Genomic DNA, 26,944 nt, shown 5'->3' on the forward strand with positions numbered 1-26,944 from the left:
AATAAGAGATCATATTTTTCTAAATTAAATCCATTTTGACATGCATATTTTAAGATAGCTTTTCTTTTTTACTATTGCAACAAGAGATCAGAATACTATTTTCAAAATACTATGCAAAAGTTACCGTGGTAACAGTGCAATTCCTTTTGAAACATAATTGTCTAAAAATTTATCAGATGCAATGTGGCATATTTCCTCAGAAACTTTTTACATGTTCTTTTATAATATTATTATAACATGTGGTATTAGCATGCATGTAACTTCTATTCCATTAAATCTTTTTCTTCAGATGAAATGACTTTTTTCAAATTATTGATATTTTAACACATTAATCTCATTAGACAAAACGCTATATTTTAAGCCAGAAGGCAATCTGAAAACATGATTAAGAATGCATGTGAAATCAGGATAGGAAAAAATGCCTTTCTTCAGTACTTATTACCTTTATAAATCATATTCTCACTTCTGCTTTAAAACTGTCATTCATAACCTCAGATTTTTGAAATACAAAGATGTCCAAAATATGATTGAAACAATATAGCTACATGAGAAGCAAAGCAGAAAAAATCACAGAAAATCATAATTACACATAAATATGTCTTACTCTTTGTAGTCCTTCATACCAATCATCTTGTTCAAACCAATGTGAAATGTAAGTCATCCAAGCCATAGAATGTGTCTACTTTAATCAAGGCAATTGGAAACTCGGCATCAGAATAATCAGCACCTAAAGTAACAATAATGTGTTTCAACCAAACAAGCTTTACCAAAATTTCCCTTGTGAAAAGGAGAGGCTAATATTGCAAAAAAAATTCAGCTGAAACAGTTCTCGTAATTTACACATAATAATATCTGTGAAAAGAATGCTAAGTCAGAAAACACCATATTAAAATAAAAAAATCAAATAGTTATTTTGTTACATAGTTCTAGAGAATGCTAGATCAAATATTCTATTAGGCTTTCTGTTCAAATTCTAAAAACATCTTAAGTTTAGCTTTTGTAAGAATAAGCAAATGATTTCTAAAATTTACTGAGTTTTTTTAAAAAAAGAAAAATCATAAAACAGGAAGCAAAAGATTAGTTTTCTAATTCCAACCTTGGGAGTTGGACATAAAGTTGGATATACAAAGCTTCTAGGTTAAAAGGTGTACATGAGAACATTTGGACTTCACAATATCCTGTAAGTCTAGATGCTTCACCCAACAATTAACAGGTTTTTTTCCTGACCAAACTCTTCAAACCTTTACAATGCTATAGAGATCAAAGAAAAGGAAGAAGGAAAGGAAGGAGGGAAAGAGGGAGGAAGAGAGGAAGGAATGAAGCAGGGAAAGAGTGGGGGAAAAAAGAAACAAAAATGGGAAGGAAGGGAGGGACCGAGGAGAAATAGAAAAATCTGAGTGTCTCCCCTTCACATCAAAAAAGCCTGGTAACTTTTCTTCTGGCATAGAAAGATACACTTGTATGAAATATATGTATCACTGTAGTTAGTTGAGAACGGTCTTATCTCTACTGAGATTTCTTATATTCTAGAAGTATTTTTAATATCTGCTTGAAGCATCAGGTCAAAATGCTTGGGAATTGGCTCTTGCTTTAGGCAAAGTCTCTTGCTCGATTTCCTTTCATTTTGATGTCTTCCTTGAATTTGAACCATGGCTATTTTCCCTGTCCTTGTAATTCTTGCAGAGCCCTTTGTTCCTGCCTATCTGCTCAGTTTTACTCCATGTTCTGGAATTGTCAATCTCCTCATTATTGTCTCTGTTCTACTGCTTATCCTACACTGACTTGCAATTCTTGATCTCAGTTCTGCCATATGCTTTTTAACTTACCTGTATGTAAGAGACAGCCCTGGCACAAACACTCTAAACACCTTGCCATTGCCTCACTGGTTCATTTCTCTCCTAATAAAACTTAACCTAAGTCGACTCAAGCCAAGCTCCTAAACTCTATTTCAAGCTACCTACTAAACCTAGTTCCCTCAGACTTTGACTTCTTCATTCCAATATTAACGTGTAAAATTTAAGATCTTTTCAAGGGAGATTTCCTTCTCTATCACCACTATTCTTTATCTTGCATACCCTATTTCCATGACTGCTATACTCTAGACAGTAACCTGAGATGAAAACATCAAACTTTCCTTGATTCTTTCATTAATGTCACCTTCCCTTCCTATTACAACTATTAATTACTTATTAAACTACCTTTAAAATATCTTTTCAAAAGACCTATCTCCATCCTTAATGCCGGTGTTTCTAATGAAACTTTTTATGATGTTTGTACAGACTACCAAAATGGTTTACTTATTGGTTTCCTGCTTTTATTTCAATTCCCAAACATGTATTGTTCTATTCTTTCGGACTTCATGCCTTGAAGCTTTGAAATGCTCTTGCCTAAACTGTACTTCCTTTCTACTTTTTTTCTGTGAAGAATGTGTTTTTTCCTATTTTTCAAGTCCCTGCTTAAAAATCCATTTTTGAAGTCTTGCTCAAATTCTCCTAATCTGTGTGTCTTAATATCATATTTGTAAGCAATGAATAATGATTATTTGTGTAGCTAACTATACATGTAAAGAATCATGCTTTATTCATCTTTGTATAAAAGATACAAAATGATAAGTGAATTGACATATATAGTACTAAGAATGTTTGTCATCCAGTGGTATTTGATATGAAATTAAGGCACATATTTTTGAAACTTGGAAAGGATCCAAATAAATGTATCCAAGTGAAATGGGTTAGTAATCCCATAGTAATTTAATAGGTACTTTCTTCTAGGAAAGAAATCATTTGGAAAATATTTTTAGGGTCTAAATAAAAACTTGAATTAGTAAGAATATTTTGTAGTCACTCTAAGCACTAAGAGTGTATTTGTTATACTATTAAAAGTCCAGTAAAATTAAAATTGTTTATAGGGCATACAATACTTATTTCTTGATTTTTTTCATGAGTACTATTCACTGTATTTCCAAGAATTAAAAAAAGAAGAAAATCTCACATGATGTCATCTAAGAGTAAATGTTACCTTGCTTTTAAAAAATGTATTTTCTTGGTTATACTCCAGGACCTTGGTTGTATTCCAAGTATCTGAATGTGGATGGGAATCTGATCATTTAAGGTAATAATGGTATAGGTTTCAACTCTCATACCTCCCTGGGGTGGAGAGTTGAAACCTTCAGTTGACCTCAAAGAGAAAGCATGTTATGATCACTTAGCAGTAACTAAGATAAGGAGGAAAGAGTTGTGATGGCACCTATTCCATATCTTTGCATCTCTATATCTATGTCCATGTATCTAATTAATATTTTATTAAAATCACAAACTTAACTAAATCCATGGAACTTATTACCTATTAAAATTAGTGATGGAAGGAAATGGCAATTATCAAATGCTAGATATCACCATGTAAAATAAAGAAAATGACAATCAACTTACTGCAGGCATTAAATATCCAAACACAAATAACATGCATGGTCTGGTTACTGATCCTTATTTTCTTATATCCATCTTTGCATCTATATCTTTGCCATAACTTCATAATAGGTAGACTATGTATTTTTGCTTATTATCTTTGGGTCTTTCCACGAAGCTTGCTTTGTTCAAGGATATATGGGCCAAAGTTACAAGGCTTCAATTCTAGGGCCAGATTCAAAGGCTATTTCCATTCACTCCTTTGTGCTTCTGACATCAATGAAAGAACATTTCACAGCTACCCAATTGGTCCAAGAATGATGAGAAAATAAAAAGTGATTAAAATTCCTAAACTGAGTAAAATGATATTTTTGCTTATTCTCTAAGACTCATCCTGAGTCACTTATACTTTGATTCTACACTTAAAATTTTTTCATCTGTTTTTACCTGATACCTGACATCACAATATTGGCCTAATCCTCTGAAATGTTGGCATTTGCAGGCTACCCTTTTTTTCTATTAAATTCCTTCCTGCCAAGTTCTTACCTGCTATATTATCTATAGTTCTTAGACTCAGCTTTGTCTCTTATATCCTTTTTTTTGGAACCAGGGATTGAACCCAGGGGCACTAAACCACTGAGCCACACCCCAGCTCTTTTTGTATTTTATTTAAAGACAGGGTCTCACTGGGTTGATTAAGGTCTCACTCAGTTGCTGAGGCTGACCTTGAACTCCAGATCCTCCTGCCTCAGCCTCCCAAGCCACTGGGATTACAGGTGTGTACGACCATGCCCGGCTGGCTTGTCTCCTGGTTCTTATAAGATAGCAATGATACTTATTTAAAACTTCCTAACAAACTAGGTGAACATATAAAATAAACACAGGCCATAACTTTTTCAACAACCAGGGTATAAATCAAATATAGAATATTTGATATTATTTAAAATCATCTGCTTTATTTTTTGTATTTATTCTGTCTTGAATCACGGTTAAGTGAGTTGAGAGGAGGGGAGCTTGTGAAAGAGCGACTCAGGAAGTGTAAATGTCCTTATGCCAAAGATATTACTTGCACAAGTTGATACAGATCTGGGATCACCTGTCAGTCTACTCTTAATATAAATAGATGTTCCTTTTGAGAATTCAGAATTAAAGGAAGATAGATGTCAAGAGTAATATATCACCACAGTTCTGTGGAGTTGTCCATCTTAACTATACTCAAAACCTCACATAAAAATATCGAAGAAAGTCTGAGTTAGAGAGTAAATGTATAGCTTATTCTGTGCTCTTTGAAGTCAGAATGATTCTGAGTTTTGATGAATTAGAAAATCATTACTTTACAAAAACCTGGCTTCTAGCAGCAGAAGATATGTGTGTGTGTGTGTGTGTGTGTGTGTGTGTATGTGTGAGCACACATAATCCTCCCACTGAAGACAACTAGAAAAGCTGGTTAAAATTATGTAAAAATCTCAGATCAAGATCTCAGAGACAAGTGAAGGTCAGAGTCAAGCTAGACACCGTGTGCATGTGTGTGTGTGTGTGTGTGTGTGTGTGTATGCACACACACTCACTCATGAGCATGCATGCACATATATGCTACTTTTTCTACAGGAGAATGTGCCTATATAAAAGTAGTGAATGAAATCCTGAGAAGCTAAGAAGAACTTCTGGTAATTTCATGGTGCTAGAGGGACAACAATTAGAATTCAGATACTGCTAAGGAAAATGGTGTTCTCCAGTAAGGATCATTTGGGTCTATACATTAAGAAAGAAATGGACATATACCACCCCTCTGAAGAATGAAATTCATCTTCAAATACATTGATTCAATGACTTGATTAAGATAATCTGCCATATTTTAGTATCTTCTGAAAGCAAAAGGACATCTCTCTGGAGGAAGATAACATTAAATCATTGGCATTCAATAAACTAATGACCAGGTAGGCAAAAATATAAAAACTGGAAATTATACTTCCATTTAATTATAAGTACATTAGTATGGACCCACAAATATCACTCCTATACTATAATAAGAAAAAAAGAGATAATGTAAAAAGTGTAATTTTTCTTTAACTAATTGAGGTTGCAAAACAATCAAGGAAGAAGAAAGGTGAGCCCCTCTAAAAAGAAACAGGGAATGTTTACCTCTTTACATTTGACAAAGCATGGGAAAAAAAAAAAAGAGGTTACTACCATAAAATATGGTAGGGAAAAGCCAGTTTTAGAAATGCAGTTAATTCTTAAAATCCAAGTGTGAACTAGAATATTAGTTTAGAATAACTTGAAGGTCCAGATAAAAACTGAGTTTGCACTCACTTGCAAAATCTCCTCCACAGGTTTCAATTGGGTACTTACGAGAAAAACTGGGTGAGAATCAGCCCTTCAGTGGCTTGATCATATAGGAGGCAACCAGATGGCTGATAGGCATGAAACACGGTATACTTCTTATTTCAAATGAAGAAAAATCCTTCAATAGCAGGGAGCAGAGAAACAAACACCCTCACTCTCAGGGAAAATGAGAAAGTAATGAAAGCAAACCTCTTTGCCTCTGGGAGGGAAAGGAAATCCTCCTTGCTAATCCCAGGAATTAGGCAAAAATCAATACTTCTGGGAAGAGGGAAGAAGTGAAAGCTGTCAGCCTCTGGAGTTGAGAAGGAAAACATCTCAGGTCCCAATCCTGTACCAAAACAAAGCACAAGTCTGCCACTACTCAAAGAAAGTACAAGACTTTCTTTCCCAGTCAATAACAATCATGAATCCAAAGCAGAGTCTGGCTGTCATGAAAGCAGGATATACAGAAATATATACCCAAATCTCCCCTGAGAAGCAGACCCTCTCTATCTCTGAGATAAACTGCATCAAATTCTGCTTTGGGATACCATAAACTAAATGAATTATTTTGTAAAAATATATATATTTTATAAAATGCAGATGAACTAATATTAAAGAGAATAAATTTAAAGACACAAGAAAAGTGTATTACCAAATACTATTTTTGCACAAAAATCTAATAGTAAATAGCATTAGGATGTGCTATTTGCATTAAGAGAAAGGGTGTACCATTTTTCAGCTCACCCTTTTTCTGCCACCTGCTAATAATTCCTTACAAATAATGAATTTGTTTGATGTTCTTTGTTTACAAACATTGCAATTTTGCCTTTAGTTTCTGAAGGATATTTTTACTGAATGTATAGTTACCGTTTTCTCAGCACTTTAAAAATATTATCTCATTCTCATTTAAAACTGAATCCCCATCTTCTGATATTTTAAATGACAGTCCTAACCAGAATCTCTAAATTGTTCTGAATTACAAATAAGGAAAAACAAATGACTTGTATTAGGGTAATTTAACAAGTCTAAAATGTCCAGAACATCTTATGGTGTACCATAAATTGAACATTTCTACTTTTTAGGATATAAAATGGGGGTCAAGGTAAATCCATTTAATATAATTGGATTTTTCAAGGAAATCTATTTTAAGCAATTTCTAAATACACTATATTTCTAAGAAATATAATTGGCATCATTTTTATGAAAGTGGTTTGATGCAGCAGAGAAAATATAATAAGTTGTCAAAATATATATTTATTTTTAATTTTTTATATTTATTTTTCTGTCTAAAATTCATCTTCACCTTTGCTAATTCACAAAATCTCGGGAAAATTCCAAATGTCTTCTGAAAAATATTTTGTAAAATGCAGATAAACAGTATTAAAGAAAACAATTTTAATGATATAAGAAAGCATATTACTAAATACTATATTTGCAAAAAAAATCTGACAATATATAGCATTAGGACATGTTGCTCACATTAAGAAAGAGGGAATACCATTTCCCCACTCGCCCTTTTTCTGCCTCCTGCAACTTTGCCTTAATCTTATCATTTGAGGTTCTAGAAAATATTTTGGATCACAAGGATGAGGGTTACACCCAAAGGATGGCAAAAAAATAAATGAGAAGTCTGAACGCCTCAAAACATCCTACATCAATACCCCCTCTTTAAAAAAAAAAAAGAGAGAGAGAAATCAACTTCTATTTTGTTTTAAGCCACTATTACTTTGCGTTTCCCTTTTATATGCTACCAAACCTCAAGTAGACTCCTAGAATGCATACTTTCAAATCATTTGTGAAAGGGGAAGTCAATCATGATAATTAGATGTAGCCTTTTTAATTTTCTTTAAATATAATTATCATGTTTTCATCACCCCAGGGATATACTATTACAAACATTGCATTGTTATTGTCCATAGTAATATAAAAAGCCAGGGTTGGTGTTAACTACTTTGGCTAAAGAAATATAGTATTGGGCTGGGGATGTGGCTCAAGCGGTAGCGTGCTTGCCTGGCATGCGCAGGGTGCTGGGTTTGATCCTCAGCACCACATAAAAATAAAATAAAGATATTGTGTCCACCGAAAACTAAAAAAATAAATAAATAAATATTAAAAAATTCTCTCTCTCTTTCTCTCTAAAAATAGAAATATAGTATTCATCTCATTAACCATATATTATTTAGTAAAAAATATTAATCCATGTATATCTGCTATATCATTTTATTCATTCATTTCAGTAAATGTTGCATATTTATCATGGGTAGGCACCAATGCTAGTTACTAAATATACAGACAAACAAGATGATAGACCCAACTAGGCACATGGCATATACTATGCTGTCTAACAAATAATTATGCTCAATTGTCTCTTTTCCTGCTTATAGGCATGGAATCCATAGCACTGTATCTTTCTCTAACCCTACTTCATGGTCCCTCCTTATATCTACTTAGTGACTACAGCTCAAAAAATAAGAGAAAGATGAGATATCTATACCCTAGGGAAGTACTACTTTTCACAATACATTGTAGATGAAGGCATAAAAGAAGCAGGATTTTTATTTTTCAGGTATTTTCTCTATCAATTTGTTCACGTTAAATAGAAGAAAATTCGACATCAGAAGACTGAGGCAGGAAGACTGCAAGTTCAAGGCCAGACTCAGCAACTTACTGAGACTCTGTCTAAAAATCAAATCTAAAAAAAGGGCCGGGGATGTAGCTCAATGGTAAAGTGCCCCTGAGTTCAATCTCTAGTACACAAAAAAGAAAGAAAGAAAATTCTATGTCACTAACTACAGCATTATGGCAGATAATAAAAAGTCTTAAACAATGACATTATGACATTGAAGTAAGATTTCTATTGATATTGATATAAAATTTGCTATGACCAAATGGTGATATAATTAATCTAGTATCCAAGAAGAAAAATTTGGGGGGTATGCAAAAATCTGCAGATTCTCTCTTTTGGTAATGAATAGCCTATGTGGGTCTCCTCTCATTCAAGAACAGAAATGAGTGTACCAGTGGGTAGGATAAATTGACTGCAGTATGAGATGCTGAAATAATGATTGTGAAGAAAATAAAAGGCAAGAGCAGAATAAAAATCCACATGAAAGATCGAAAAAGGACAGAATTGAAAATTGGAAAAATAAATCAATGCAAACATATCAGTCATTCAGAGAACTAAATTTAAAAACTCTTCCAAAACACAGTGGGAAAATAGATTTGTTTTGTTTTAGATTAGGGAAAAATTGAAAGAAATGTTATACAAGGGATGAAAACTGGAACTAATTTAAAACATTTTTAGAGAAAGTTAAAGTTCAAGTAAAATAACTGAAACAAAGCAACAGTCCAAGATACAGCCCCAAATATTTCTTGGGTTGGAAAAAAAAGATGCTGATGAAATAAACCAAAGCAGATCAAAAGTGCTTGTTTTGTTTCAGGAAAAAAAAAAGATTTATATATGCATATAAAACAAATAAGTATTTACTGGTTGTTTTGCTCATTCTATAATTACCCGGTGTAAAAATAAAATCTCTGGGAAGACAGGACTTTTATCTGCTTGTTGAGTGCTTCTTTAGTGCCTGCCTAGAATATGGTTATGAATCAATAAATATTTGTTGAACAAATAAAAGGAGAAGTAATTGTTAAAATCATAAAAATATATAAATTAGTCAAAGAAATATTTTTTTCACATTTCCCTAAATGTTATCATCCATGTTATGCATACAAGTACACAGGAACATAAATAAAATTCGGACAAATTCAGAAACTAATATTTTAATTCTTTGAGCAAGTAGAAAAAATTTAAGATGGTATGTACTAATGAAGAGAAGTTAGATTCCCATCTTATAGTTATTATATAACTTATTAAAAAATAAGTTATATAATAACTACATTAAACTGAAGAAATGCTGAGTTCTTACAATTCTGTAAATAGACAAGTGCATTCTATGTGAAGAAAAAAACATAGGCATTCTCATAAATGTAAGGATTCAGAAGACAATTTACCCTCCTAACCTTTCTAAAAGATTACTTGAAGAAAATTAAATTCTTTCAAAAAATTAACCAAAGAAAAGAACTCAACTATAGAAGATAATGTAATTTTTTAAATATATTAAGCAAAGAAACCTGAGTATGATTTTGAAAATGCAAATGATAAAATAATTTTATGAAAAAGATAGGTAATATAAAATGTTAATTTAAAATAAAACTAAAAGTCTCAGATTGTTTTCCAGGTACTAGGATTTAGATAAAGAAGAGCAGAATACAAAGATCTAAAAACTTTTCCATTTTACATTTAAAGATGTAATCAATAGATACAAATTGCTTCTTGATATTTAGAGAGAAATATTAGGGAGAAATTGACTCAAAGTCATTTTTATAACAAAAAACATTAAATAATAGACAAATCATAAAAAAATCTTAATTATTTAAAAAATTATTATAAACAATGCTGACATGAAAATTTATATAAAATATCAATATATAAGGAATGAAAAGTCGATGATTTGAAAAACTATGTAGTTAAATTACACGTTATATTTTTGTGTATTTTAAAATTTACATATATACACCTATAAACATTCATATACTTTAAAAACTAAAAACAAAAAAATAATGTAAGGTAAACATGTGGCTATTTCTGAATGGTAAGATTTTGGGAAATATAGAAACATAATATTCCTTTGACCTAATTTATGTTTTATAATTTTAATAATTACTTAAAATTTTAACAATTACTTCTCCTTCTATTTGTTCAACAAATATTTATTGATTCATAACTATGTTCTAGACAGGCATTAAAGAAGCATTCAACACACAGATAAAAGCCCTGTCTTCCCAGAGATTTTATTTTTACACCAGGTAATCAGAAAATGAGCAAAACAAATGAGTAAATTATATATATATATATATATATATATATATATATATATATATATATATATATATATATTTGGTGCTGGGGATGGAACCCAGGGCCTTGCGCATGTAAGGCAAGCACTCTACCAACTGAGCTATATCCCTAGCCTTAAGATAATTTTTAATGTAGAGAAAAATGGTGCAGAAAAAGAAGTTCTAGAGATACAGCTCATAGTACAATCCTTTAAAAGATAATCTACGAATGCCCCACACTGAAATTAAGCAAATATCTGAAGGAGACAAAAGAACAAAAGTATAAAGAAAGGTGATGGAAAAGTTTGTGAAATAGAGGAAGTAACAAAAGCAAAGATTCTGATATGTTCCTGACACGTTTAAGAAATAGTAAGAAAAATCAATCCAAATATTTAAAAAGTGTATTAAAATACCAGAGATGAACCAAGAGTCAGAGATTAAAGAAAGTTTTGTTAAATTCACATTTACACTCTTCTGAATTTGGAAATTTCTGTGTAATAGAAAATAAATTGCCTTTTTAATTAAAAAATAAAACCTTCAAAATATCTTGTTAAAAAGGGTTTAAAATTTGAATATACTATATGCTAAGAGTTAACACAAAAATATTTTGTAATTGTGTAATCAATGTGTGGTTATATTATTTTGTAAAAAACTGGAAAAACTTTTTTCAGGAAATTTGAAGGACTTTCCCGCAACCCCCACATCAGCCAGCCACTGGCTCACTTGAGATCTTCCTGTTTCTATATTAGTAATTCTATATTGCTGAGGGCCATTGCTAAGTAAGAATGACGCATGGCATGACCCAAGTCATTTGCAGTGTCATTGCATGTAAGGTGACCTTACTCAAGGACCAGGGCGGATCCGGGTTTAGGGCGGATCGGGGTTTAGGGCGTTCCTGGTTTAGGACAATCTGGGTTTAGGGCGGTTCCAGGTTTAAGGTGTACCCTGCTGGGAATAGGGAGTATCCTGCTGCCTCAGGCGCGCCTGCTCCTTGAGTTCCCGTTGAGTTCTCGTGAGATTCAGAGAGTATTTGGGATTCAGAGCCCGGGCAGAGAACGTGGATTTGCCCAGAACGTGTTTGTAGAGTGCCGGTGTAAGTTCGGGAATAAAGAATTGCTGTTTGAATCTACAAGGCTGTGAGTGGCTCGTGATTTTGTGCCCAGCCAGACTGCGGCATTTGGTGGCCCGTACGGGGAACGCCTAAAACTTGGAGGTAAGTGAAATTACTCGCCCCTGAAGGAGAGCAAAAGAATGGGTGACCATTTCAAAAAGCAATGTGTTCTTGTTTTGATTTATTTTGTTTTTATTTCAAGTTGCCTGTCCCTAGAACATTCTCAGGCAAACTGGGGAAAATGGTTGGCTCAAAGTTTGAAGTTGTTCACCCCCGAGAAAGAGAAATTGTTAGAGAAAGGAGGCACCCCAGTAAGACCAAGAACAGTTAGGACATATGTTGATACAATACAAAAATGTAGCCCATGGCTTTTTAAAGACGAGTTATTAAGTATATCAATGGGACCATCATGGTATCCTGTAAAAGAAATTTTCTTCAACAAGAAAGAAATGGGTAGTTTTGTTTACTACACTTGTCTAAGATCTTGGTTTCTACAGACATCTGATTAATTTATAAAGCTAAAAAGTGTTAAAATATCAACCACTAAATATAAAATCAAGTGTTCTTTACTTATTAAGTTCCATAAGGTAATATATTTAAACATTATGTGTGTTTTCATAATTTGGTAAATGGAAAAAAGGTTTAATGTTGCTTTGGTCTGTGTCTTTGCTAAAACAAGGTTACTAAGAGTTAAGATTCTATCATGTGTAATTTATATACAAAGAGTAGAAAAATTTTCAGTTGGGTTTCAATTATAGTATTATAGTATCATAAAAAAACATGAAAGTCTTTCATCTTATTAAAGTGGAGTAATTTGTCTAAATCAGAAATTTTATAAGAGTTGTTTCAAAATGTGAATTTATAAAAAGGGTTAACGGTTAAAAAAGAGATAGAAAAAGAGTCAAGATGTGGAAATATATTTTAATATGAAAGGTTAAAGGAAAAAGAAATGTTTCTAGATGAGATAATCTCTGTGTGGTAAAGTAAAAAGTTGTAAAATGCCATTTAAAAAGATTTTGAGGAAACTAGACTTACTTTAAAAGCTTGAGAAAGGAAGAAAGAAGAAAAAGGTATTTGTACATGACAGATTGAGACAAAGCTTCTCAATGGAGTTAAAAAAAAGCCTTTGGTTGAAGGGCAGCCATGTAAACTAACATTGAAGCGATTTAAACAAAATCTAAGCCTCGTTTAAAAGAGTGAAGCTGTAGGTGGTGAAAAAGTACATTTAAAAGTACAGTATAGATGATAATTGGAAGGCTTTAAAAGGTTAAATTGAAGGTGGTTGAGATACCTTCATGACGAAAAAAAAAAGAGATATAAAAAGATTTAAGGTGTGGAAATATATTTTAATATGAAAGGTTAAAAAAGAGAAATGTTTCTAGATGAGGTAATCTTTGTGTGGTAAAGTAAAAAGCTGTAAAATATCTAAGTAAGTTACAAAAGGCTTTAAAAGGTTAAATTGAAGGTGATTAAGATGCCTTCATGACGGAGAAAAAATTGTGTCATTCGAAGCCTAATTAATCTTAAAGACATTACTTAAAAAAAAAAAATAAACACATGAAAATGGGAAGATAATAGGATAAAAGATACTTAGATAAAGAAGATTAAAAATTTGAAGTAAAAAACTTTAAAGACAAAAGTATAAAAAGTTAAAAAGAAAAAAAGATAAAAAAGATGTAGGAAGATAAAAAAAGATGTAGGAAGACAATAATTTTAAACCCACAAAATAGAAAACAAAAAAAAACTAAGAGGAAAAAAAAAAGCAACTAAGGGTAAATGTACAAACCTTAGGAAAAAAAAAAACAAAAAACTGGAAGATAGAAATAAGATAAAAATGGTTGAAAATGTCAAGTAAGGTATTTCAGATAGAAAATACAAAAAGCTAAGACAACTATTAGATACAGACATATACTTATTAAAACAAAAAGAGGGAATTGGAAAGGGGTATATACCCCCCAAAGATAAACTTAAAATAACGCTTTTTACTCTAAACTTTTTAAATTTGGATTCATCAGGACTTAGTGCTGCGGAAAGGCATATGTATCCAAAAAATGTACATAAGCCTAAAGTACTTTGGAAAGATATTCTAACAGGACAATGGAAAGGTCCTGACCCAGTGATTGTCTGGAGTCGGGGGTCTGTTTGTGTTTTTCCACAGGGAGAACAGCAGCCGATTTGGATTCCAGTGAGATTAACCAAAACAATTTCTACAGACCAAAAAAAAAAGATGATTTGACTCAAATCCATAACAGCTGATATCCAGAGCTCCAGCTTGGCTATTCTTACATCTGCGACAGTGATTAACCAGAATGCTTTTTTCAATATGTATTTTATTATTGCATTTTTCCCACATCATAAAGTTCTATTTTATTTTTTGAGCTCATACAAACCTAGGTTAATGTTTTTCTGATCAGTTTTATTTTTTGACTGTGGAGTTTTTAAACATTGCAATGGAGATTTCACCTAGGTAAAGCTACAAGGACTTTACTATTGTCTTATGTGTTGTACGTTTGTGTGCACATTTGTGTTTTGTGTTGTATGTCTGTGTGTGCATATGTCCATAGATCTTATATGAGGAGCGCTCATAAAAAAATGGATCCGAATTATTATTTTTTTATTCACGTGATTTAAATAGTTTAATTTAAATTAGGTAAACAGCTGTTAAGGATTGTTTTTAAAGGTGGTTAACAGATCTGTTTGTTTACTAATTTAAATTAGGTAAAAAGCTGTTAAGGATTGTTTTTAAAGGAGGTTAACAGATCTGTTTGTTTACTTTCACCTTTCCTTTTCATCATATTTAATACTTCTGTTCAGGATAATGTCTCTTTAGCATCATTGCCAGAATTCCTATCTCCATCCCAGTGCCGGTAAAGACAAAGATAAAACCAGACTACAGCTTCTATGATAGCTATCACAGTAAACTGTATAAACTGATACATCAATAAATATAACTCAACAAGTAATGCTCAATCAAGGACTCGATTTACTTTGGGAGGAAATGGACATATTGATAGACCCCTCCGCTTTAAACTGCTTGCAGAACTTGCCTGGACTATGTATCACTTGTATACATTGTGAACTATCGTTTGGTACAACGAATTGTGGTAGTGCTGGCATATCTTTGCTGATGGTGTCACCAGTGATACAATTTTTCCAAAGGAGCCGTCAATTGGCTTGGTGTCGTGGCATTTCTGTATCCTCCTCCCTTCTACTAGTGATGGTCTAAAATTTGGGGGCCAACAGAGGTGAGACAAAAAAACTCACCCCCCCCACTGACACCAAGGACAAAATTGGGGGCCAACAGAGGTGAGGCAAGAACCTCACCCCCCCACTGGTGCATAGGCCTATCCACAAGTATGGCTGTATGCTGGACCGGTAGTCAGTGACGGGTATGATCCAATTACAGTGGTATCAACCTAAGACAGGAGGCTGACGCCTAGAGGTCAGTTTTTCCCATGACGGGTAAGAACCATATGTTAAATTGGACAACCTACCAGACAGGGTCCTTAAGCCACATTGCTTGTTGTTTAATTAATCAGAAGGGGGGAGATGCTGAGGGCCATTGCTAAGTAAGAATGACACATGGCATGACCCAGGTCATTTGCAGTGTCATTGCATGTAAGGTGACCTTACTCAAGGACCAGGGCGGATCCGGGTTTAGGGCGGATCGGGGTTTAGGGCGGATCGGGGTTTAGGGCGTTCCCGGTTTAGGACAATCTGGGTTTAGGGCGGTTCCAGGTTTAAGGTGTACCCTGCTGGGAATAGGGCATATCCTGCTGCCTCAGGCGCGCCTGCTCCTTGAGTTCCCATTGAGTTCTCGTGAGATTCAGAGAGTATTTGGGATTCAGAGCCCGGGCAGAGAACGTGGATTTGCCCAGAACATGTTTATAGAGTGCCGGTGTAAGTTCGGGAATAAAGAATTGCTGTTTGAATCTACAAGGCTGTGAGTGGCTCGTGATTTTTTTTGTGCCCAGCCAGACTGCGGCACTATATGAACACTATTTTGATAAATTGTGATATGTGGAGTCATAGATTATTAAGCATAAATAGGATTTTTAAAATCTCTAAATCAGTTCATTTAAACATGTTTTTCAGGTATTTTAAAGCAGAATAACTTAGAAACTTGCTACAAATGCAGATTTCTGTAGCAGGTCTAAAATCTAATGAATAAGAATTTTGGAGTAGAACTTGTCAAAATTACCCCAAGATGACTTATATGCACAGTAAAGCTAGATATTTATTGACCTAGTTATACAACAAAAGAGATAATTTAGCAGAAAAATTACCTCTGGTATCATCTATTCACAAAGATTAATCTCTTAAATTTATGTTATTCCTGAGGTTATCTTTTTCTCATGCTTAACAGGGCAATTTTATCTAAGCATTCTCACTATATGTCAAATCATGTTCTTAAAAGCTTAGATGATAAAATAGGTCACAACAAGTACAGCAGTAGCCTACATTAAAATCCTGGATTAGGTAGCATGTAGAAAAGATCAAGGTGGCAGTTTTAATTTGGGCTCACAAAATGACCACTTATGCCAGTATAAATTCCAATTTGGTCATCAAAACCTAGGAGACATATGTTAGTCCACACATAAACTGTATATCATAAGAAAAGCAAGATCCCAATTCAGAGAAGTGGGAATGTGAATTTAGTAATCTTTGCCATCCACCTACATATGTTTAGTTTTTTATATCCCTATTTTTAACAATCAAAATTTAAAAATTACATGCATTTGAACTATGAAATTAGATTGTCTAGAACTTTAGATGATCACAAACTCTTTTGTGCTGTAATATGGAAATGATTTTTTGATTTGACTGAAGAAGTAATCCACTTTTACTTAAACAGGCTCATTCATAATACCTTCGGTGTGATTGAAAATCAAAGAAAACTACAGCAGAGGGAAATCACATATTTTCATTCATAAACTAAGAAAGCTAGAAGTAAATATGTTCTTGAGAAAATATTGTGAAAGAAGTAAATATTTGTCATGAAAATATATAAGATTATTTCTTTAAAAGATTGTTACAAAAAGTGTATAAGCTTATTTTCTAAATAGAATCATTTTTCATGAAGGAAGACTCAAGGACCTATGCCATAAATTGTTCTGAAAACCTAAGAAACCCCACATGCCCTTATAATTAATATAAATGTGAACTGGGTTATGCACATGAATTTTTTAAATACAGTAAACATTCGCAGGTATCTCTCTGAATATCTACACTCCCATTTGGCAGAAAGTCACTTATGCTGACATTTTCATACTCTAAGCAAAGGTGTTAAATTTTGTTTCTGCAAGTCAGCTTGGAAAAAAACAGAAAAGGAAATCAAATGGGAGCCTGCAAGCTCAAAAATTAATAGAAATAGCTTACCTAAAATAACTAAAAAGCACTTCAATTTTGTATCCAGTATACTGACAGAGGCCTAAAATTGGTCCTAAAATTTGCTAAGTAACAGACTGTATCCTCTAGTTTAGGGCCAATGGATAGATTAGATAGCTGGCTAACCTACTTGATAATCCACCTGTCAAAAAATTGGTTTTAGCCAACATAAAATTCTCCCGAATCATGAACTAATGTGATTAATTACAAAGGTAAAACATTATGTTTAAAAAGTTACTAGTGATATATAAATGCTAATGTAATATAGCTATCCACTATTATATTTTTAGAAAGGAGTTGATTTATTTAGTAGTTTAGGGTATGACCAAATAAAGCTTCAAAAGTGGAACTGTACACGGAAATTAAGAGCTTGACAGTTGACTACCTCTAATGGTGTACTGTACATTCTATCAGTATTTCTCAAACTCAATTCTGCCTAAGATTCACTTGAAGATTGTTCACACACATTCCCGGGCCCTTCCTCAGAAGGGATTAAAGTTTAGGGGTCTATCTTGATATCATGCTTGTCTAACAAGCTGCCTTCAACTCTAAGGGTTTTTCTAGCTTAAGTTCTGAATGGCTCCTTCAAACCTACAATTATGTTTACCTTTAAGAAAATGCTTCATAACACTTTTCATTGAAAGACATTCAAAATGTACCTTAAAAAATTAACTATTAGCTGTTTTCTATTAAGCAACTATTAAACTTTCAAGACTCCATGTGGAGCTGTTTGCATTAGAAAATTAATGTTATTTCATAGCACATTAAACTTGAGTGTTCTGTGCACTGAGAATTATTTTCCAATTTCCAACTTGAAAGGAAAGTTTTTGTATGAGTGATATGGAATTGAACTTATCACACATAATTGTAAATGAAATACAAATACCTGGTTACAATTTAAAGTGTCAAGACTTTGGAAAAAGAAAACAACACACCTAAGCATAAAGAAAATTGTTTAAAGAACTCCATTGTGAGTTTTGTGAGTTCTCCATATCTGAGCATTTTAATCTGTAAAAAAAAGAAATAAAGAAAGAACTGAATGTTATAACATCCTTACCACAATGGGAATTTATTTGATGTATCTTTTGCCAGGACTTCCCTGAACATACCAATTATTAAACATCCTAATAATAGAAAATAACACTGATGAATTATATCACATATTGTTTTACTGTAGAAGATTTATATTTCTGTTTCTATGCTATATTTCTTAATTTAAAATGCAGAATTCCAGAGTGCAGAATTCCAGAACTTCAGGAGATAATTAGCCTACAAAACAGTACTTTGTAAGTATATAAAAAGTAATAAGTAACACATTTATCATTATACACAAAAAATTTATTCTCCTCAACTAGTTGGTAATATGATATCTGGAAGGCAAATGCCAGATGTGGTTATCAAGTTCGGGTTGTATTTGTTTTGCAAAGTCTAGCCTAATTGAAATGCTCCAAGTTCTTTTGAATTCCATTTGTCTATTCATTGAAATAATGTGAAAACACCCTGAATTATACCTTCTATTGTGACAGCTCATATTTTACCATGTGAACTTTTTTCTAATCAATAATTATGGGATTTTTTTCTTTATATATATATTTTTCTTTCAATATAATGGCTAGATCAAAGCTAGTCATTTTATCATACTATTTCTCTACCAATTTTTATGACCAAAGTTAGAAGTCCTTAAATAAAATCATATAAGCAAAAAGTTTTCCTCTAGATTTTGTTTCTCTACTGAATAGAATCTTTTGGGAATTTCTAAAATTCTCTTCAGCTATCCATACCTTATTTCTTGCTCACAAATCTCCAAGGAATAGTCTGTCCAACAGTGAGAGAATAATCACTATGTTATTATCATAGAATAAAGCATGGTCTTGCATGTTGAAAAGTGCCAGCCAATTCTTATTTCAATACATTTCTACTACAAAAGAAGGAGCCTTAGTTAATAAGCAATTCTTCCTAATCTCCTAAATTCTAAGAATTAAAATACTATCAGTGAAATCTTTGTTCCTGAAGACACACTTGAAAAGTTATATGACTTCAATAGTTTGATCTGTTAAATTGAACAGATACACAAAATATTAAAAATAACTCAAAAGTTGTAGGACATAGCAGTAATGCTTGCATATAATATATATCATTACCATGAAAGGCTGGTTAAACTGGTTATTCAGTAACCTGATAAAACTGTTACTGATCTGACATATGTTTCAAATAAATTCTGGAGTACAGGAAGAAAATGTGAATCCTTCAAAATTGTTGGAAATTTCATTTTAGTCTTCATTATGCTTAGGAAAATAAAAACTGGAAAATTTCTATATATTTTATTAATAGCAACAACCTAATCATTCTTAAAGTTGGACTTTACTATCCATCAGGGCAAAACAAACAAACAAACAGTTCTTAATCTTTTTTCAATAACAGAAACTACCATTGGCCCCTTTTTGCTCAGGCTAAGGGTTACAAGGTAGAATCTATAGAAAACAGCAACAACAAAAATAGTCTAGCCCTAGGAGCAGAGGAATTTAAAAACTTGCTTTTCTAAGCAAAATTAATGTATGATTTTCTAATACATGACATCATTATGTGACTAGCGGATAACTTAAAAATTTTAATGCAGCAGTACTTCATTATAAAAACAAAAAGAATAAAGAATTTTAAAACTTTCAAGCATATATATTTAATTTTTTTTTTCAGAGCAACCCTTGATTCTTTAAACATTTCTATTAATATCGACATAGGAGAAAGTCATATCAGTACAAATAATACAGTTCAACCCATCTTTTTATATAAAGTAAGTTCTTGGAGCTCATTTAAGAAATATATGATTTTTCTTTCCATGTATGCCCTTTGAAATAGGTCATGGCTTTATTCCAGTTTAGAAAACTTCTCTGGATCTCCTGATTAAATAACATAAAGCTACCATTTGTTAAATTAATCTCTAATCTACTAAATCATGTTTTCCCTAATATTGTTGAACTGATTTTTTCATAATCATGTAATTACTACACTGAATTTTAGATCATAAAACAGGAGTTCTCGGCTTATTTCAGACTTCTGCCTTCAAATGGATAAGGTACAACTACATCCATGTCCTTGCACATTTAGGTCAGTGAGGCAAAATTTCAAAGGATGTAAGAGAATGCGTTTTCCCTGTGGGTTATAATAAGCACTAGTCCAGTATCAGCTCCCTTCATGCAGGGTGTAATAAGACAATTCATGAATCTAAAAATAAACAGAATGTTTAAATCCCTGTTGAGTTCAAATGTATAAATACTAAAATTCATTTTTTTATCTATTTTATGATCATTACTACACAGAAATGCTATTAGAGTGCTAAAAATAACAATTATAATCTCAAGTTGCTAAGTTTTAAATTACCTCTATTTTGTACCTATTAAATAATGAACTTACTTTTTTTTGATAGTTTTCTTGGAAGGATATTTCTGAAAGAACTAGGAATGTAGTATTTCTCGTCAGAAACAAATCTGATTCATTTCTAATACATGATCAAACTTTTCACTAAATTTCATTACAATCAATGGTTTTCAATTAGCACAGTATAAAAGGTGGCTCAAATTTTTTGTTCCTTTTAATATCTGCATGCATGCAAAGTCTGGGTATTTGGGAAATGGAACAAGAAAGTGTATTTTTATAATTTACTTAATACTTAAGATACTGTCTTTTTCTAGAACAGATTCCCTTATTGATCAAAGCTTTCTTGATATAACCCTAATATTAAAACTGTCTTCAACGGGATAAGTAATCTGTACAGGTGTTTGGCCGGCACACTAGTGAGAATAACAATCTAGACTCTAAGACATACATATGCTGAACAACGTTAAAAAATAAAACAATGTCCCCGAAATGGGCATAGTTTACACTCCAGTGATAGTTCACACACATAAATGTTGGCTTCTACTGAGCCTGGAAACAATCAGGTGTGTGACTCTAAAACTCAGGGGATTAGCCCATTAGGCTCCAAGGTGTGCAAAGCCTGGTAGGACGCACAGAAGCCCAGCCTGCGATCGATCGCAGGGCCCTCAGCGGCGTCCTTACACGACGCCACAGCAATTCAAGAATCACCCGTTTCAGCCCAGCGCTGGCCCAGGTCTCACACCCCTTGGCCCCACCGGCTCCTTACCTGGAGGAGGAGGTGGATGCAGCTGTGGACAGCGGAAGGTGCTGAAGCAGGCGGCAGAAGTGCGAGCACCGCCCGTGCGTGGTCCCGCCCCGCCCTCCTCGCCTCCGGCCCGGGGCTCCCGGGGGCGGGGCGGCCCGACTGCGAGTTCTGAGGGGCGGGGAAGCAGCCTCCGCAAAGCCCTCTGCGGAGCGGGTTGGAGAGGGCCGCTCTCCAGGTCCCGCCCCGGGGATCACGTGACACCCACACCGCTCGCTGATTGGACTGTCTGGGAGGGGAGGCGGAAGCGGCTCGTGATCCCTGGAGACTTGGCTGAGGGTGAGGCGGTTACCTGGCAACGGGGCGGGCGGCTGTGCAGAAAACGTGGTTCCGCGGCGGCTTTGGGACCAGGCTTCACACAGAGGGTCTGCAGTGACGTTGAAAGTGGGGGGAAAACTCTGAGCCACCAGCCATCTCACCACCTAACATTCTATACTGTGTCTGTACTTTCTAGGAAAATGAGTCAACTATACAATGAACAAATCACCCTTTCTCCTTCTGGGAATCTTGGAGGAATAAGTTGAGCCTCCTTCGGAGGCGGGGTTGCACTGTCTTGAACCATCATCACCTGGAATGAGAGTGCAGAACACTGTCACTCCTGCACTTCTTATTGTGTGTCCTACAGCCCCCCCCCCCCCCCACCACCCCCGGGGGAGCTCTGTGGGGAACCTTTGTGGATGAGATTTGTTCTGTTATTCAGGTTGTATGTAGTTAATATCTGTTCTCACAGCGTGCAAACCTGGCATTTCCCCTGTGGAATATGGTTAAATGGAAATATTTGATACTGTTATTGATGTTGGATTCTATATACCTCTGAAATCTCCTCACTACCAACCACCTTTATTCAACAGTACAGAAAATAGGCATTCATTCACTAGGAATACAGTGTATTTAATAACATTTATTAAGTTTTAATTATATGCCAAGCTCTAAGTAGTTATAAATTAATAATCTACCTTAACTAAGGAAATTTCCTGGACATGATTCTACCTCCCTCTGCAGTGTGTGGAGGACTTTTCTCTTGCTTTTTTCCAGAGTATTCCCTGCGGAGACTATTGCTTATCCTCATTTGAACATTAAAATTAAAAGTTGTCTCCACATAAACAATAAACTTGTTAAAAGATACGATCAGCACTTATAATTCTGTACCCGGCATTTCAACAGAGTCTAATATATAGCAGGTCTTCAATAACTGTTTTATGGATGAATAAATAAATGTATCAGCACATTAAATTCTAAAATAGGATAATATGAAAATACTATAAGATGAGCAGGTGAGAAAGGGAAGGAGGGAGCAATTTTTTCTCCTTAGATATTCAGGGAAACGTTCAATCACAGTGGTATTTGAACGGGGATATAATAAATAAATAGGATTTCACTTGATAGAAAAGGAAAAATCGACATACTATGCAGCAACAACAACCTTGTGGAAATCACAAAGTGGGGAAATACACAATTGATTTAACTGATTCTGACTTGAATTCTCTGGAGAAGTTGAGGCTCAGTATCTAAAGATTGGAAGGGGGATGGAAACTGGTAAAAGATTGAACTAGAAAAGTAAATTGGGGAAGACAGAATTTCATATTTAAGTAAGACTTCACACTCTAATCCAAGGGGAGCCGTTTCAGTTAGTAAAATCAGGCTTTTATTACTTGAGGAAAGATACCTTGGACATAGAAGCACATCAGATGCAGAGAGATGAAAAGCATAACTACCTAGAAGAAAAGTTAACGTTCATGGAAAAAAAGATGGTTACAGTCCGAATTAAGACAAATAAGAATGGTGAAGAAGGAAGATCACAAAAAACAGCTCTGTGGAAATGTACTACAACTTTGATTTACAACTGATATTTTCTAGTTACAGAGTCCATGATGGCCTAAAGAGAAAACTCTAGTTAAGAACATATAACCAGGGCTGCTGTTGTGGCTTAGTGGTAGAGTGTTTGCCTCACATGTTTGAGGGAGGCACTGAGTTCAATTCTCAGCACCGCACATAAATAAATGATTAAAGGTCCATCAACAACTAAAAAAAACATTAAAATAAAGAACGTTAGCTAAGTGAGACATTAGAAACCATCTGGTTGTGCACTCACAATGTAAAAATGAAGAAGGTCTTGAGGCCCAGAAAGCTATATAATTTGTTCTATGTGTGTGTAAGTGTGTGTGTGTGTGTGTGTGTGTGTATGTGTATCCATCTATGTCAGTAACAGAATTGATACCATAATTCCAGTCGGTACTTTTACTCCTTTACCATAATTTATTTTATTAATATTAAACAGAATATTTTGACAATTGCAACTACAGTTAGCTCAAGAAAAATGAGCTAACTAAAGAAAAGGTCTCTTCACTGTAATATTTTATGCAACAAATATTTAATATGAAGTTTTTATATCATGAGGAATAAAGTGTCAGTCATTCAGGCCAATAGTTTAAGGACAATCCTTATTCTTAACATTTCAAATACAAGGAGTTCTTCATGATTAAATTGAAAATTAGAGTGAATAGGGGAACAAAATAGTGTTAGTCAATTCATCTTCAAGGCTAGGCTTGTTCTTAAAAGCAGTGACTTAAAAATGTGTGTTTGATGTAATTTAATGTGACAAATGCTTTTTTAGTGGCTATTTTAAATAACAAACCAACCAGGAAAAACTTAAGATATAAGTTTTAGAAAAACTTAACCAAGGGAACTTTAGATTCACCTAACTGAAATCCCCTTTCACTATTTTTAATGTAAAATATGACAAAAACATCAAGTTGATGTATATTAAATACATAGTGTATTAGAAACATAAGAATTTACTGTATACAAAACACTTTTAAAATTGAATTTTTAATAGACAAAAAATAATATCCATATATTGACTATTAAGATTAAATACATTGAATACATAAAAACTAACATTTCTGTTATTATCAAATATACTGAAACTTATTACTCTTTGGTTTTTTTGTTGAGGTAGCAAAAAATCTTAAATTAAGCAATAATTTCAGAGTATTTGTGGTTTTTATCCCTGGAACACTATTGATTGAATTCTTTATTTTTTAACTTATGAAATATTTAAGCAGAAAATCACACAGTACTGCAGAAAAGATCTGTATTTAGCAGATTTGAGTCTTCTGCAATATCTGGGTTTTTTTTCATTTAAAAAATTATAGAATGGACTGGTTCATATTTTGTCTTGTCATTGGATTGCCCTCTTATTTTATCCAAATGTAACTAAACTAAAACATAACATTTTAAAATTTGCATATTTCCTTTTATTAGTTTTTAAATTTTATACATGTTGTTATATGTAGATATAGTTTATTCATTTTAATTAATATATATCTCATATTAAAAATATAAAACACTATCACAAATATATATTTAACTACTGATGAATATTTAGTTGTATAGACTTTTCCTAATTAAAAAGATATAGCTAGTTAGCCTCCTTATATATATCTTGTCTATGAGTTTTTCAGATTATAAAATGAAATTTCTGGTTAATTATACATATGCATCTTTAAGTATAAGCACTATTACCAAAAATGCTCTTCATTTATATTGCAACTAGCAATGCACGAATGTTTTTCAATGTTCTCACTAATACCATATTATCAGTTTTTCCAATCTAATCAATGAACATCTCCACATGTTTTAAATTTTTATTTTCTGAATTTGTTGAAATGGAACATCTTTTTATGTTTATAAATTGATTGTTCATTTCCTTTATTTTTCTTCAAATTTTCCTTATTGATTTGTAGTTTGTTACATATTCAGGTGTTAATTGTTGTTAGATATATCCATTGTAAACCTCTCCACATCTTCAGTTGTGAAAATTCTCAGTCATTACTTATTTGAATATTTATTCTATTTTCCATTTCTAAAATTTAAAATGGACCTAGAGTTGTTGAATCTATTGTCATGTCTTCATCACTTTTTTCCATACTTTAATCTCTTTGACCTTTCATGTTGAATTCTATATGACCTCTGTATGATTCCCTCAGCACTGTATTCCAACATATAAAATTGTTTGGTTCAAGCACAGATCCTTGTTCTTGCTGAAGCATCATTTCTCTGCATGTGCTAACTAGCCACTTTTGCCTTCTGCAGATTAGAATTCAACAGATTTGTAGTTTTAGCCCTAACTCATCAAGTTTAATCCACAAACATGCTTATGATATTTCTGAGTGAAACTAAAAAGTTTTGTATTCAAATTTTAAAAATCATGATTCCCCAAGCCACATGAAATGTTGATTTAGGCCTAGGAAAATGTTTGTTTATGTTCACATAAAATTTCCACATGAATTCAGAGGGTTCACCTTCTGAAAATTTGTCAAGGATACAGTGACCCTAATTTATAAATCCCGACTGTATTGGCCCATTCTGTGACATTTCTTTTTGCACTACTAACAATGCCTACACGTTGACAAAATATCTATTTTCCCAAACTGAGTGTCAAGCAAATACATTCTTTGTACTTTTTCTTTGACTCACTTTAGTTCCTTATCACCTCTTTTTTTTCCATGTTCAATTTACTTTATGTATAGTAATAAAGAGCATGGTGTTTTCACTTAATGGTCTTTTGAAACTGATTGTACTGGTTTAATAAAGACAACTTTTCAGGATATTTGAAACCCATTGTTAAACATAGCCATCATTAAAGAAAATGTGTATATATACTCAGCCATAAAGAAGAATGAAATTATGACATTTGCCAGTAAATAGATGAAACTGGAGACTATCATGCTAAGTGAAATAAGCCAATCCCCCAAAACCAAAGGCTAATGTTCTCTCTGATATGTGGATACTAACACACAATAAGGATAGGAGGCCAGGATGGAAGAATAGAAGTTCATTGGATTAGATAGGGGAATGAAGGGAGGGGAAATGGGAAGGAAAGACAGTAGAATGAATCAAACATAACTTTCCTATGTTCACATATGAATACATGACCAGTATGACTCCACATCATACTGGGAAGTTATACTTCATATATGTATAATATGTCAAAATATATCCTATTGTCATGTATAACTAAAATGAACAAATAAAAAATTTAAAAAATAGTTATTATATTATATATATTATATAGATGTATGATTAAATCAGATAAAAATGAAAAATACTCAAAACTTAACAATTCTTTTTTTTTTTTTAAAATGTTTTTATTCGTGTATTTTAGTTATACATAACAATGGGGCTCATTTTGACATGCTTTGAAATGTATTTTGTTCCATTTCAGTCCCTAGTACTCTCTTTCCCTTGCCTTCTCCCTCCCTCTGTTCCCCTTCCTCTACTCTACTGTTCCCTTGTTCAGTGATGTAACATTTGTACTTGAAACTGGTGATAGTGAGTTTATTTACACCTTGAAACTTAGCAAATTCTACAAATCAGGAGATAATTATGTTTTTTGGTTTTTTTTTTTTTTTTTTTTTTGTGTGTGTGTGTGTGTGTGTGTGTTTTAACTATATAGACCTAAGCTATTTAGTGAAGTAGCTACTAGAAAAATACACTAATTAAAATGAAATAGAGCTGGGTATGGCAGTACACGCCTGAAATCCCAGAAGCCTTGAAGGCCCAGGCAGGAGGATAGAAAGTTTGAGGCCAGCTTTGGTAACCTAGGGAGGCCCTGTCTCAAAATGAAAAGATTTTAAAAAG

General features: G+C 33.2%; 1 protein-coding gene across 3 annotated transcripts in view; it reads right to left on the reverse strand.

The window, feature by feature from the left end:
* Positions 1–21,376, reverse strand: part of Wdr17 (WD repeat domain 17) — a 93,207-nt gene extending 71,831 nt beyond the window's left edge. The window contains exons 1-2 of one of the 3 annotated variants that reach the window (XM_027927112.3): positions 21,266–21,376; positions 605–727 (exon numbers count right to left, since the gene is read on the reverse strand). In XM_027927112.3, the coding sequence (XP_027782913.3) occupies positions 605–670 (66 nt within the window). In that variant the 5' untranslated portion in view covers positions 671–727; positions 21,266–21,376. Of the gene's footprint in view, positions 1–604; positions 728–5,939; positions 6,024–21,265 lie in introns of those variants that run through there. The other 2 variants (XM_071610516.1, XM_071610517.1) reach the window with 2 other exon arrangements.
* Positions 21,377–26,944: the final 5,568 nt, after the last annotated feature.

The sequence above is a fragment of the Marmota flaviventris genome, chromosome 3 (genome assembly GCF_047511675.1).
Source record: "Marmota flaviventris isolate mMarFla1 chromosome 3, mMarFla1.hap1, whole genome shotgun sequence".
Classification (NCBI taxonomy): domain Eukaryota; kingdom Metazoa; phylum Chordata; class Mammalia; order Rodentia; family Sciuridae; genus Marmota; species Marmota flaviventris.